The sequence below is a fragment of the Prionailurus viverrinus genome, chromosome A1 (assembly GCF_022837055.1).
Source record: "Prionailurus viverrinus isolate Anna chromosome A1, UM_Priviv_1.0, whole genome shotgun sequence".
NCBI lineage: Eukaryota > Metazoa > Chordata > Mammalia > Carnivora > Felidae > Prionailurus > Prionailurus viverrinus.
Window position 1 is genome coordinate 5,855,979 of NC_062561.1, and position 15,388 is coordinate 5,871,366.

Here is a 15,388-nt window from a genome sequence, read left to right on the forward strand (position 1 = left end):
TGGCAAGTAGAGTAAGTTTGCAGATTGTCTCAACTATAATTAGGAGTCAAATAAGAGCATTCAAAGCTAACAATCAAGTAATGGGATTATAAGTTCATATAAAGTGTAAAGGAGATAATGGGATGCTAGAGGAAAGGGAAGGGAAATGGAAGGATGGGAAACAAAATTTTTTCATACTTGGAAACAAATGGATTTGTCCAAAGAAAGAGAGCAATGTCTATTAAACTTACAATAAAAATAAGCATAAGAACAAAAATCCAAACCTTCCTGAATACCAGAAGATAATACACAAGGAACTCACAAAGAAATCCAACCGCATAATTAAAGATTAGAAAAAATATATTAAAACAGGAAATGTGAAGTCTAATGAGATATTGCAAAGAAAACCTATTTTTTTGAAAAAAAAACTACTCTCTGATTATATCTCAAGAACAAAACAGTTCTATACTGTATACAAGCAACAGGCCTTAAAATAAAAGTAATTCATAAAGTTTGAAAAGCAAATTACAGGGAAGGAAAATACAAATTAAAAGCATGAAACATGGTATTAATATTAATTGAGAAATTGAGGGTGAAGAGAATTAAACAAGCACTTTATAATGCCAAATGGTACAAATTGCAATGAATGTGAAACAACTTGGAGTACTGGAAGAACAAATAACATTTCTAAACCATAAACTATGAGAAATTAAAAGGGAAACAAATATTTTAGTAGGAGAAGACTTTCACTCACCTTTCTCAGTACATGACAGACCAGTGACAAGAAAATTAGCAAGACCAGGACTCTACCTGCCACCCATAAAGAAGTAACAGTACTTTTCCTCTTGCTATAGTCAATTAGATAATTGGATGGGGGGCACCTGGGTGGCTCATTCAGTTAAGCGTCCAACTCTTTTTTTTTTTTTCAACGTTTATTTATTTTTGGGACAGAGACAGAGCATGAACGGGGGAGGGGCAGAGAGAGAGGGAGACACAGAATCGGAAACAGGCTCCAGGCTCTGAGCCATCAGCCCAGAGCCCGACGCGGGGCTCGAACTCACGGACCGCGAGATCGTGACCTGGCTGAAGTCGGACGCTTAACCGACTGCGCCACCCAGGTGCCCCAAGCGTCCAACTCTTGATTTCGGCTCAGGTCATGGTCTCATAGTCGTGAGATGGAGCCCTGCTTTGGGCTCTGCAGTAAGCATAGAGCCTGCTTGGGATTCTCTCTCTGTCTCTCTCTGTCTCTTTCTCTGTGTCTCTGTCTCTGTCTCTCTTTCTCCCTCTGCCCCCTCCCCTGATTATGTATGCGCTCTCTTTCCAAAGAAAGAAAGAAAGAGAATTGGACGAAACATATGAAATAATTTCTTCAGACATTGGGTAAAAAGCAGCACCGGACTGTGATCCCTGAGAGAAGGGTAAAGAGACCCACTCCTGCCCTTGCTTCATACGTGGAGGCAATTTCTGGTCTGTGCAGGGAGGAAGAGCCCAAAGACGGGTCAACACTTTGGCTAAGTTAATGAGACAGAGATTGGACCTTAGAGAGGTGGCTGGAATTTGTAGAAATGAACACTGGAAATGAGGGAACTCTGCAGAGAATGAGCTCCAGAAATTCTTTGGCTGAATGCCAATCTGCATATGTGTACTGAGAAATTTCACAAGGCCACCAACGAGCAGTTACTGTGGGAAACCAAGTTACCACAGAACTGTGAGTCAAAACTTGCCAGATCTAATATAGAGCTAGAAATTACTCTTATTTCCATGGGTCAAAGTAAAGAGACCTTATTCAATATATGAAGCATTCAGTAGACACCCAAGAAGAGATAGCCCTTGTATAGGAACTAAATTACTTCTTAAGTAAAAGATACTCTAGACTCACTTGAAGAATAAGAAAAACAAATCTTAGAACGATCAAACTATTCATAGGGAATGTAACTTCCTGTAAAACCAAAGTCCAAGTATTTAAATGTATGCAACAGAAAACATTCAACAGCATAAAATTCACAATGTCCAGCACCCATTATAAAATTGTGGTCTATGAAGAAGCAAAACTTTGAACCATAGCCAGGAGAAAATCGGCCATAGAATCAATAGAAAAAAACAGATACTGCAGTGAATTAGCAGAAAAATCTTTAAGATACCTATTACAATTACACTCAATCATTTGAAAGAAAGCAATGAGATAAAGATGTAAAGAAGAACTAATTAATATTTCTAAAGATGAAGAGTATTAACACATGAAAGGAAAATGTCACTGAATTATTATTAACCTCAGAGAGGCGGCTAAATAAAAGACCCAGTGAACTTGGGCACGGCAAAAGAAACTAAAAATGAACCAAAGAGAGAACAAAGATGGTATAAATGAACAGATGTGGGAAATATCAAGAGTTCCAATACATGTGTGGTTGAAGTCCCAGAAAAAAAGGAAAGAGTGAGAGAAAAATATGTATAAAAAGAAATGATCAAATTTTTCCCTATTTGATGGAATCTATAAATCAACAGACCCCAAGAGCAATCTCAAGAAGGATAAATGCAAATAAAACAACACCAAAGCATGTCAGTATCAAATTGCTGAAAATCAGCAACGAAGAGAAAAATCTATAGACTACACAAAAATAGAAAACATAATACATGAAGAGAAACAAATAGGAAAAATATCAGACTTCCCAATGAAATAGTGCAAATCAGAAGACAGCAAACATTTTTCAAGTGTTGAAGAAAATAAACTTCCAATCTAGAATTCTGTACACAGAAAATTTTTTTCAAAATTGAAGGCAAAAGTATTCTGAGAAATAAAATTTGAAAGAATATCCATTTCCTTTAAATTTAAAAAGAATTTAAATTATCTTTAGATGCTTATGTTAGAAAAGGAGGCTACAAAATCAATGACCTAATCTTCCAACTTCAACAAGTTGGAAAGGAGCAAATTAAATCTCAGTTAAATAGAAGGGAAAGGAATAATAAAAGTAGAAATTAATACAGTAGGAAAAAGACAAACAGTATATAAAATCAGTGAGACCAAAGTTGGTCTTTTGAAACTATCTATAAAGTTATCTAGGTGCACTGATCACCACAAAAAAAGAGAATTCAAAATTACCAATGTCAGTAATGAAAGAGAGAATTATCAGTAGTTATCAGTATGGGTATCACACATAATAAGGGAATACTATAAACAAATGTATGTCAATAAAGGTGACAACTTGGATGAAAATTTAAAATTCCTTGAAAGATACAAATTAACAAAATAGATTCAATAAAAAAAAAACCCTGACCATCCTTATATTTAATAATAAGATTAACTTCATAATTAAAAACTTTCCCGGGGCTTCATCAGTAAATTCTCTCAAATATTTATGGAAGAAATAATGCTAATCTTAAACTTTTTCAGAAAATAGAGACAAGGGAAACACTGCCCAAATCAAGAAGCAAGTACTACGCTGATTCAAAATCCAGACCAAGAATACTATGGGTTAAGTCAGACAAATATCTCTCATAAACTTAAGTACAAAATCCTTAGCAAATATAAACAAATCAAATCTGAAAATAATCACCTTAAGAGATGCATTTAAAAATAATTTGATCAAATCCAAAATCTGTTCACAATAAACAGCTTCAGCAAACTAGAAATTAAAAGAAGCTTCCTCAACATGCTAATGGACATCTGTGGAAAAGCTAATATCATAATTAATGGTAAAAGGAATTTTTCTTCTTAATATTAGGGAAAAAACAAACATGTCCACACCTACCACTTCTGTTTAAAATTGTTTTGAAGGTCATAGACTGTGCATTAGTGCAAGAAGAAAGGAAAGGAAAAGAAGAAATAAACCTCTCTTTATTCACAATGTGGTATGTATAGAAAATACTAAAAAGGCAAAAAGCAGTTACTAGGAAAATTAGTGAATTTAGCAAGATCACAGGGTGCAAGCTATTGTAAGAAATAAAATGTATTTCTATATGGTAACAATGAAAAGTTGGAAAATAAGACATAAAAATACCACTTACAGTAGCATCCAAAACTTGCATAGTGATGGATAAGTTTAACAAAAGATGTGCAAAGACTGTACATTAAAAACTACAACAAATTCCTAGGAGAAATTAAAGACAACTTAAATCATTGGAGAGATACACTACGTTCATGAACTGGAAAACTTGATAATGTTAAGATGTCATTTCTCCTGAAGGTAATCTATAGACTAAATTGCAATCCAAATCTCAGTATTTTTAATTAGAATTTCAACTGATTTTAACAATTTTTATTGAAATTCAAAGGACTTAGAATAGCCAGAATTTCTTCAGAGAAGTTATATTACCTGGGTCAGGATTTAAATATGAAGTATAATTATCAAGACAATATGGTCTAAGAATAGATTTATGTCAGTGAAACATAGAGATTCCAGATACAGATCCATTCATACAGCTTCAAAGATGCCAACGTAATTCCATGGGAAAAGCACAATCTTTTCAACAAAAGGTGCTGGAACAACTGGCCATCAATAGGCAAAAGATAAATCTCAACTCTTACATCAATCCATAGACAAAAATTAAGATCAGAAAACTGAAAAACAAACTTCTAAAAGAAAACAGTATTAAGTCTTTGTAATCTTGTGGTGGGCAAAGGTTTCTTAGGATAAAAACAAAAACACAGACCATAAAAATGTTTGATAAATTGGACCTAAATTTAAAACTTCTGACTTTAACAATATTAAGAAAATTAATCAAGCCATAGATTAAGGTATAAAATTCCAATGTATACATGACAAAGAACTCTTACCCAGAAAGAACACTAGCAACTCTGTGGGACAACTACAACAATTCAATTAAAAAATGGGTAAAGTACTTGGAAAAAAAAACTCCCTCAGAGGAGGTATACAAATGGCAAAGAATCACACGAGGAGATGCTCTGTATCATTAGTCATCAGAAAAATGCAAAAGAACATCACAAAGAGCTAGTGTGTAATATTTTAGTGATGTTGTAAACAGTGAGACATGATAAAATGGGGTGAACTTATGCACATTGGATTTCTAATTTAAGATTATTTGATAGGAAACAGTCAAACATGTAGAATCTGTATGTACATCATCCATGTAGTCCCTGATTTACATGTATCCAAATTGCAAATGGCCTCCCTATAGGATTCGCTTCTATGGTAACAGTACCTTTCCAAGACTTTTCTGTGAGGCTGTCGCGCTCAGGTCTTGATACTTGCACCCATCACCACGCCTGCCTTCCTGCCATAAGAGCCTATAAACCACAGCTGCTGGAGATACCCAACTGCACCTTGCACCTGACCACCTCGACCTCTGTGAACTCTGAGAGGGTGAAAATAGTGGTATCTGGGCAAGTCAGTGACGCCATTGTAAGTAAATTAAGGGGAAAATGCATCCCAAATTCTAAATAATGTTTAATGACCTTTTGGAATATAAGATTTTCATTAGCTATAAATCACCAGAAATACAGTTAATACCATAGAATGCAAAGCATATTAAAGCATTAAAAACAGTGCCAACATTTTTACATATATATAAAATCATTCCTTGCCTATTTCTTTATTTCTTTACACTTGTACTAGAGCAGTAATTCCCAAACTTGTCCGTACTTTGGAATCTTCTGGTGAGCTTCACAAACCACTGATGCCTGTGGCCGAACCACAGAGATTGTGATTCAGGTCGTTTGGGGGTGGTTTGGGCTTTTGGAATTTTTAAAAAAATCTCTCACTGATTCTGAGGTACAGACAAGTTTGGGAACTGCTGCATATACTAGAAAATGGTAGGGATGATGATCCTCTCTCTCTCTACTTACTTTCAAAGTCCTGCATTAATAGATTTCATGTGATACAAGTTAAAACATAACACTATGTAGATAATGTAAGTTTGGTCAGTTACATTTAGTATGACACATTTAGGCTGAATTTACAAAGTAGGAACCTGGAAACACTGGTTGTCGTTTCACGGAACTCCCCAATGCTGAGTGAGAGTTTGTGATTACGTGGTTTGCTTGCCTGTTATGTACAGAACGCCTTTAAATTTGAACATGTATTACACCTATTTGTGTGGTGTTGTGGGCAGTTAAGTAATTCAGTCCCATTAATTTGTAAGGAAATTTGCAAAGATTATTTTATCTTAGTTACTCCTCTGTCCCACCCAGTAAGCACAAATAATCATAATTGTTTATTTCTTGTAGAGAATGTAAGGGTGTTTGTGTGTGTGTGTGTGTGTTTGTGTGTGTGTGTGTGCGCGTGCACATGCTGGGGGACATTTTACATGTTATGAGATTGAAAATTTTAGTGAATCTTAGAGAAAAATGCTTAAAAATGAATGTTTTAAAAAGAATTACCGTATTTTTAAAAATTGTTTTAAAAGCAAATTTTACTTTTATTTACTTAAAATATTTATTTACTTAAAATATTTTATTTTACTTTTGAGAGAGAGAGAGACAGAGTGTGAGCAGGGGAGGAGCAGAGAGAGTGAGAGACACAGAATCTGAAGCAGGTTCCAGGCTCTGAGCTGTCAGCCCAGAGCCCAGTGTGGGGCTCGAACTCACAAACCCTGAGATAATGACCCAAGCCGAAGTCGGATGCTTAACCGACTGAGCCACCCAGGTGCCCCAAGAATTACTGTATTTAATACTTGACATTTAACAACAGAAATTCCGTAAGATACAAATTTAATAAAACCATAGTATTTCTTGTTCTGGATTTGCATTCATTATTACCACAGTGGTTCAAATTCCTTTCTCTATTTTGAGGATGAGCTAAGATCCCCCAAATATATTCTATTTATTGTATACAATAAGTCTTTACCAGATTTATTGACATATAATTTACATACCATACATCCACACATTTAAAGTGTGCAGCTCAATGGCTTTTAGTATATTAACAGAACCAGGCAACTATCAGCATCATCAGCTTGAGAACACTTTCCTTCCCTCACAGAAGAAACCCCAGACCTCTTGGCTATTACTGCCCCATCCATCCCCCAGCCTTAGGCAAACACTAATCTGTTTTCAGTCTTTATATAATTTGCCTGTTCTGAACATTTCATGTAAATAGACTCATATAATAGGTGGTCTTGTGACTAGCTTCTTTCACTTAGTATAATGTTTTCAAGATTCATCACTGTTGTAACATGATCAATACTTCATTCCTTTTTGTTAATAAACACTATTCCATTGTATGTATATAGCACATACCCATCATATATCCATTCATTGATTAATGAACATTTGGGTTATTACGAATAAAGCTGCTATGTGTACAAATTTTTCTGTGGCATAGACTTTCATTTCTCTTGGGCATATACCTAACAGTGTAATTGCTGAATAATACAGTAACTCAATGCTTAACCATTACAGGAAATGCCAGACCGTTTCCCAAAGGGGCTACACCATGTTACATTCCTGCCAGCGGTGTGTGAGGGTTCCAGTCTCTACATCTTTGCCAACAGTCATTGCTGTCTGTCATTTTGATTATAGCCACCCTAATGGACATGAAGTATTACCTCATTGTGGTTTTAATTTGCATTTGTTTAATGATTAATGATGTTGACCATCTTTTCATGTATTAGTTATTTGAATATCCTCGGGGGGGAAAGGTCTATTCAAATCTTTGGCATGTTTTGAAAATTGGGTCTTTTTGTCTTTTTACTGTTGAGTTGTAAGTGTTCCTCATACAGCCCAGATAGAAATCCTTGTTATAAATATAATGTGTAAATGCTTTGTTCTATTCTGTGGGTTGTGTTTATACTTTTTTATTGAAGTATAATTGACATACAATGTTATATTAGTCTCAGGTGTACAACATATTGATTAGACAATTCTATTCATTACTCAGTGCTCACCACAATAAGTGTTAGTCACCATTTGTCACCATAAAAAGTTATTACAGTATTATTGACTCCATTCTCTATGCTGTATTTTTCATCTCCATTTATCTATTTCACCCATTCCCCACCTACCTGCCATCTGGTCACCAACAGTTTATTCTCTGTATTTGTCTAGCATTTTGTTCAATTGTTTTATTCAATTTGTTTTGTTCATTTGTTTTGTTTTTTAGATTCCACACGTAAGTGAAATCATATGGTATTTGTCTTTCTCTGACTTAACTTCACTTAGCATAATAACCTCTAGGTCTGCCCATGATGTCACAAATGGCAAAAAAACAAAACAAAACAAAACTTGTTCTTTTTTATGGCTGAGTAATATTCCATTGTATGTATATGCATGTGTATGTGTGTGTGTATGTATGTGTGTGTATGTGTGTGTGTACACACATACCACATCTTGTTTATCCATTCATCTATAGATGGACACTTGGGTTCCTTCTGTATCTTGGCTATTGTAAATAATGCTGCAGTAATCCTAGGGGTGTGTATATCTTTTTGAAATTCTGTTTTTGTTTTCTTTGTGTTAATATCCATTAGTGGGATAGCTGGATCATATGGTGTTTATATGTTTCATTTTTGAGGAACCTCCATACTGTTTTCTACAGTGGCTGCCCCAGTTTACATTCCCATCGACAGTGCATGAGGGCTCCCTTTTCACCACATCCTCATCAACACTTATTTCTTATCTTTTTGGTAGTAGCTATTCTGATTGGTGTGAGGTGATATCTCACTGTAGCTTTGATTTGCATTTCCCTGATGATCAGTCATGTTGAGCATCTTTTTATGTGTCAGTTGGCCATCTGTATGTCTTCTTTGGGAAGACATTCAGGTCCTCTACCCATTTTTAATCAGATGCCTTTTTTTTTTATGTTGAGTTCTTTTTGTATTTTGGATATTAACTCCTTATCAAATATATCATTTGCAAATATCTTCTCCCATTTACTAAGTTGCCTCTTGTTTTGTTGATGGTTGCTTTTGCTGTGCAAAATCTTTTAATTTTGGTGTAGTCCCACTAATTAATTTTTTCTTTTGTTTCCCTTGCCTGATGAGACATGTGGATAAGTGTGTTGCTAAGCCTAATGTCCAAGGATTACTGTTATGTATTCTTTTAAATTTTATAATTTCAAGTCTCACATTTAGATTTTTAATCCATTTTGAATTTATTTTTGTGTATGGTGTAAGAAAGAGGTCTAGTTTCATTCTTTTGAATGTAGCTGTCCAGTTTTCCCAACACCAATTATTGAAGAGACTGTCTTTCCCCATTGTATATTCTTGCCTCCTTTGTTGTAGATTGACTGTATAGGCTTGAGTTTATTTCTGGAGTCTCTATTCTGTTGATTCATGTGTCAGTTTTTATGCCAGTGCCATATTGTTTTGATTACTGTAGCTGTGTGGTATATCTTGAATCTGGAATTGTAATACATACCTCCAGATTTGTTCTTTTTCAAAATTGCTGTGGCTCTTCAGGATTTTTTGTGGTTCCATACAAGTTATAGGACTATTTGTTCTAGTTGTGTGAAAAATGCTATTGGTATTTTGATAGGGATCACACTGAATCTTTAAATTGTTTTGGGTATTATGGACATTTTAACAATATTAATTTTTCCAATCCACAAGCATGATGTATCTTTCCATTTTTTTGTGTCAATTCAGTTTCTTTCACCAGTGTCTTATAGTTTTTGGAGTATAAAGTCTTTTACATCTTGATTAAATTTATTTCTAGGTATTTTATTCTTTTTTGTGTAATTTTAAATGGGGTTTTTTCTTAAATTTCTATTTCATTAGCAGGATATAGAAATGCAATAGACTTCCACAGGGCACCTAGGTGGCTGAGTTGGTTAAGTGACCAACTCTAGACTTTGGCTCGGGTCATGATCTCATGGTCATGAGATCAAGCCCTGCATTGGGCTCCACACTGGGCATGGAGCCTGCTTAAGATTTTCTCTCCCTCTCCCTCTTCCCTTCTTCTTCCTCTCCCCCCCCCCAAAAAAAAAGAAAAAGTAAAAAGAAATGCAACAGATTTCTTTATATTAATTTTGTATCCTGCCACTTTATTGAATTCATTTATTCATTTGGGAGGTGTTGCGAGCTAAACAGTATTACATCTTTCAATCCACAAACGTTGGATGACTTTATGTTCATTTAAGTCTTCTTTAATTTCTTTCAACAATGTTTTATAATTTTCAAGGTATAAATTTTGAACTTTTGTTAAATTTATTTCTAAGTATTTTCTTCATTTTTATGCAATGGTAAATAGAATTGTTTTCTTAGTGTCACTTTCTGTTTTCTTATTTCTGTTGTATAGAAATAAAATTGATTCTTTGTGTGTTAATCTTGTACCCTAAACCTTAATTTGTTTATCTTTAATAGTATTTTAATTTTAGCATTATATATATATATATATATATATATATATATAACATGGGGTTTTAGCAATATGTATTATATGTATTATATATATATATATATATATATATATATATATATATATGTAAAATCATGTCATATACAAATAGAGATCATTTTACTCTTTCCTTTCTACACTGGATGATTTTTATTGCATTTTCTTGCCCAACTATACTGCCTAGTATTACCAGAACAATGATGAATAGAAGTACTGTAAATGATATTTTTGTCTCTTTTTTTAAGCATACTTATTTATTTTTCAGAGAGAGAGAGAGAGAGAGAGAGAGAGAGAGAGAGAGAGAGAGCATGCGTGCAAGAGGGAGAGGGAGAATGAGCGGGGGAGGGGCAGAGAGAGTGGGAGAGAAAGAATATGAAGCATGCTCTGTGTTCTCAGCGTGGAGCCTGATGCTGGGCTCAATCTCACAAACTGAGATCGTGACCTGAGCTGCAATCAAGAGTCAGATGCTTAACCCACCAAGACACCCAGGTGCCCCTCATTCTTGATTTTAGGGGAAAGCATTCAGTCTTTCACCATTAAACATGTTAACTGTGGGAGTTTTGTAGATGTCTTTTATCAGATTCAGAAAGATCAATTCTATCCCTACTTTAAAGTGTGAATGTTTTTATCATGAAGATGTATTGACTTATGTCAAATGCTTTTTCTGAATTTATTGAGACAATCATGTAATTTTTGTCCTTTATTTTTATGATGAATGACATTATTTTTGTGTGTTAAACCAACCTTGCATTCCTGAGATAAATCCCATTTGGTGCTTTTGTGTGTAACCTTATATATATTTCTAGATTTAGTATGTTGATATTTTGATAAAGATTTTACATCTATACTATTTTGTGAAATTTACTTTAAAATCATTTATGAAAAGACAGAAGATGGAATAATGCATTTACACTGTCTTATATGATTACATCATTTCCTTTATCAATGCTCTCTGTGAACTGGGTTTACTTATTTTTAATCTGAAGAACCTCCTTTAGTATTTCTTGAAAAGCATGTATTACAGTAACAAATCCTGTCATTTTTCTGTTGATATGAGAATGTCTCTGTTTTGCCTTCATTTTTGAAAAATTATTTTGTTGGGCATAAGATTCTTGGTTGACAGGTTTTTTTCTTTCAGCACTGCCTTCTGACCTCCATTTTTGTGTGTGTGTGATGAGAAGTCATCTGTAAGTCTTAACTGGAGCTCCCTTGTCCATGAGCCACTTTTATTTCTCTGCTTTCAATATTTTCCTGTTGTTTTTGGCTTCCAACATTTTTGCTACATGTGTCTGGGTATGGATCTCTTTGCATTTATCTCACTTAAAGTTCACTGAGCCCCCTTGGATGTACAAATTAATGTTGTTCAGCTAATTTGAAGCTCTTTAGCTATCATTTCCTTGAATAGTTTTACTACTTCATTCCTTTTCTCCTCTGGTTCTTATACCCCATTTGCCTATATTGGTGTGTTTAAAGGCTTCTCATATTTCTGAGTCTGTGTTCATTTTCCTTCATTCTGTTTTTCTCTCTGGTTTTCAAATTGCATACTTTCCATTAATGTAGCATCAAGTTTCATAATTCTTTCTTCTTCCAGTTCACATTTACTGTTGAGCCCCTCTAATGAATTTTTCATTTTGGTTATTAAAACTTTTCAGCTCCAGAAGCTTCATTTGGTTCTTTTTTATAATTTCTGTCTCTTTTTTGATAATCTGTTTGATGTGCCTTCATACCCTCATACCTTTAAGGATTTCTTATGGTTCTTTCAACATGTTTGTATTGGCTAATTTGAACTCTTTGTAACTCTGACATGTAGGCCCTCTCACAGAAACAGGAAGTTTCTGTTGCCTACTTGTTACTGGGTATATGGGTCATGCTGCCCTGTCTCTTTGCATGTCTTGTACTTTTTGGTGTTGCTGAAAACTAGACATCTTACATAATACACTGTAGCTACTCTGGATACTAGTTTCCCTCCCCTGTCTTCAAGGCTTACATTTGTTTTGATGTTTATTTGTTCTGTGATTTGGCTGGCTATTTTAGTTGAAGTCTCTTTCCCCTGTAGTATGAAACCTTGGTATTGCTCCTTGGAAGGTGCAGCCCTGAGCAGGCACACAGTCACCTTGGTTTTATCTGGTCTGTATTGACACTCCTTTTCCCTGATTTTTCCATTAAGCTACCTGACTCACTTGGTATTACACCAGTTGTTAGGCTCCACTAATTACCCACGGGATATTCTATTGTTTTTGACAGTGTTCTAGGGCATTAATTGTACAGCAGTCTGATCTGATTAAATTCAGGCTGGGATAATTTTGAGACAGGTCTTTGAGGTTTGTTCTCACCTCAGGAGGGCTATTTTTATCTGTTTCTGTCCCTGGTTCTTTCTGAACCAGGCCTATGGTTTAGCTTGTTGGTCTCATTTAAGAAGAATTATTATCTTTGAGAACATCCCTAGACTTGAACTCTTCCCCCAGTATGTTTCAAACAGTCACTTACTTTGGAAAGAGTTTTGGGGCTGTCTTTTCTTATGTACCACCTGTTACCGTAGGTAAAACCTTATTGCCACTACCTTTGGTGGTAGTGAGGTTGTCGTCACTGGTCTTCTTGGCTTGCCTTCCCAGCAATCTCTTGGAGATTCTCTTCCCTACAAGCAAGCTGTGGGGAGAGCGGTCATGGATTTGGTATTCTTAGCCTATCGTGCCTGTTGTAGAGACTTTCTCCTATGGACATAGGTTGATTGGAAAAGGAGAGCTCTAACCTCTTGGCCACACTCATCAGGAATTTGGCCTCTTCAACTCAAAGTTAGGGGCAGGGGATAAGAAATGCCGGTGGCCTGGCTCTCCTGTGAGATATTGTAACATTGAGTGATCATTGAGAATACTAGTATTCCTACCCTCTTGGCCACACTTGGCTGTAGTGGAGCTTCCATCAAGCTAGGGTGTGATTAAGATAGGGAAGGAGTAGGTCATGGCTACAATGCCATAGACTCTCAATGTTCTTACTGAGTAGTAGGTTTGCTTGAATAAATGTCTCTTCATTTGTCTTTAGGACAATATCCAGAGAAGGTGCAGAGTCATGTTTTTATAATTTTGACCAGTTTTGCTTATCTGGGTGGGAGGCAGGTCCAAGGAGCTCCTCACAACTCCATCCTAAAAGGAACTTTTTGTAAACTTGTGATTTTGCTATATTTGTTACCATTTGAAACTTTTGTCCATTGTTTTTACAGTGAAGGCCTTTAGCTATATTAATGGCAGATCCTTTCTTTTAAATACCAACAAATAACACATACAACTCAAACTCAATGTTTAAAAAATATGTCCAAGATAAAGGATATATTTCTAGTAACACCCAATGAAAATTAAATCTGGTTAAAGAAAAATAATTATATTTCACACCTTAATTTATGGCTGTGAACCCATTACACAACAATAGCACACTTCATAAATATATCTGCTATATTTAGATGTATTGGACCCACATTAGTCTGTAGAAAAACTTCATACATAATGTTATTTGGAAAATCATATATCAGGAAAAGGAGACTTGGTCTAATAATAAAGTGTATTAAACTTGTGGTATAGTCCAAATTGTAGCATGAAGTTTGGGAAGTGAAATAAGAAAATAGACATAAACTTCAAACTTACTAATGGAAGGCACCTATGATTCATTAAAATGATTATGCTTTCTATCAGACCTGCCAACTCAAATATTAAAAATGAATAATAAAAGCACTAATTCTCAATTTATATATGTCAGACACAAAGAAAATGCTTTCTAAAGATCAACTGTTAAGTGTCAGCTGGACTTTAATTTTATACATATTTTAAAATTCCCTTTTTGTTGCCTTCAGGTCTTTCTTTGGAGACAAACACACACGTGTGTGTGTGTGCGCGCGCGCACACACACACACACACACACACACACACACAGAAATACTGGCCCCAGTGAGAAAAACATGCTCTTTGTTGAATATATGAAACAATGAAGCCATTACCATGCTCCAGCATTTTCATGGGCATCCAGAAGAGAATGAAGGAATGGACCAAAGCATTTATGCATTGAAACCAAAATACCTAAAAGAAAACAAAGCAAGAAAGTTATGATAGTATGTTGGTGTAAATCTAAAAATATGTGACATTAGGAAATATACTTGCAGTTTGAAACACGGTTATAAAGCCAAAATATTTTCCTAGATATGGAAAAATTCCATTTCTTCTACTCCTAAAAGAAATGACTATGGAATTAAAGGATATTATTTGAAAACTCATTAAATATAAATGTGTAGGATTCAGATATAGAATATTTGTTATAAAAAGTATAAAAACCTAAATTATCCAATGCAAAAGAACCAGAAGTAGTAATTTGTAAAAGAAATACAAATATTTTTCAGTCCTTAAATTGTAGTGTTTTAAAATGTAATTTCTTTCATGTAATACAGTCTGCACCTTTACATCGACACCCAGATTTTGGTCAAAGTAAATTTTAATAAACCATATACAATTTTCTTAAAGGAAATATTAATACTATAAAATCTCTAGGGTCAAACAAGAGTACATTGGTTAGGAGACGGTAGAACAACAGCGAAAACAAATCTTTGTTCTTTTGGGTCTAAATGTATCGGTTATTTTTATGTTTGCCAGGAAGACTTACAGATAAAGGACTAGAGGAGAAAAATATGTGGAAAAAAACATATCTGTCCTGTGACCTAAATTTCCTGAAGTAAAGCTGTTTTTAGGAAAGAATGTAAGACACTGGTTTAAAAACACAACTAGTGCCAAACTGGAAAACCTCAAGATTCATGGAACATTGGGCAGAATACATAGAAGTTTCTGTCTCTGTGGAGAAAAATTATCCTTGGACTTAGCACAACTCCTGTCCTTCCTAATATTAAAATGCAGATCCAAAAGGGCTAAATTGTTTCCAGTTAACGTGCCAGTATTCCAGAACAAAACTCAAGAAAAGTCATGGTGATACAAAATAAAAAACTTTTGTGCACAGCAAAGGAAGCCATCAGGAAAACAAAAAGGCATCTTATTAAATGGGAGAAGATATTTGCAAATGATTCATCCAATAAGGAGTACATTTCCAAAATATATTTGTAAAAAAACTTGTACAACACACACACACACA

At 34.8% G+C, this 15,388-nt stretch overlaps 1 protein-coding gene across 7 annotated transcripts in view; it reads right to left on the reverse strand.

Annotated features, from left to right (window-relative positions):
- The window catches only part of LOC125175992 (phospholipid-transporting ATPase IB-like), a 212,694-nt gene that overhangs the window by 41,390 nt on the left and 155,916 nt on the right, over window positions 1-15,388 (reverse strand). For all 7 annotated transcript variants that reach the window (XM_047876704.1, XM_047876721.1, XM_047876739.1 and 4 more), the window contains one exon: window positions 14,253-14,331. In XM_047876704.1, coding sequence (XP_047732660.1) covers window positions 14,253-14,331 — 79 coding nt within the window. The remainder of the gene's footprint in view (window positions 1-14,252; window positions 14,332-15,388) is intronic.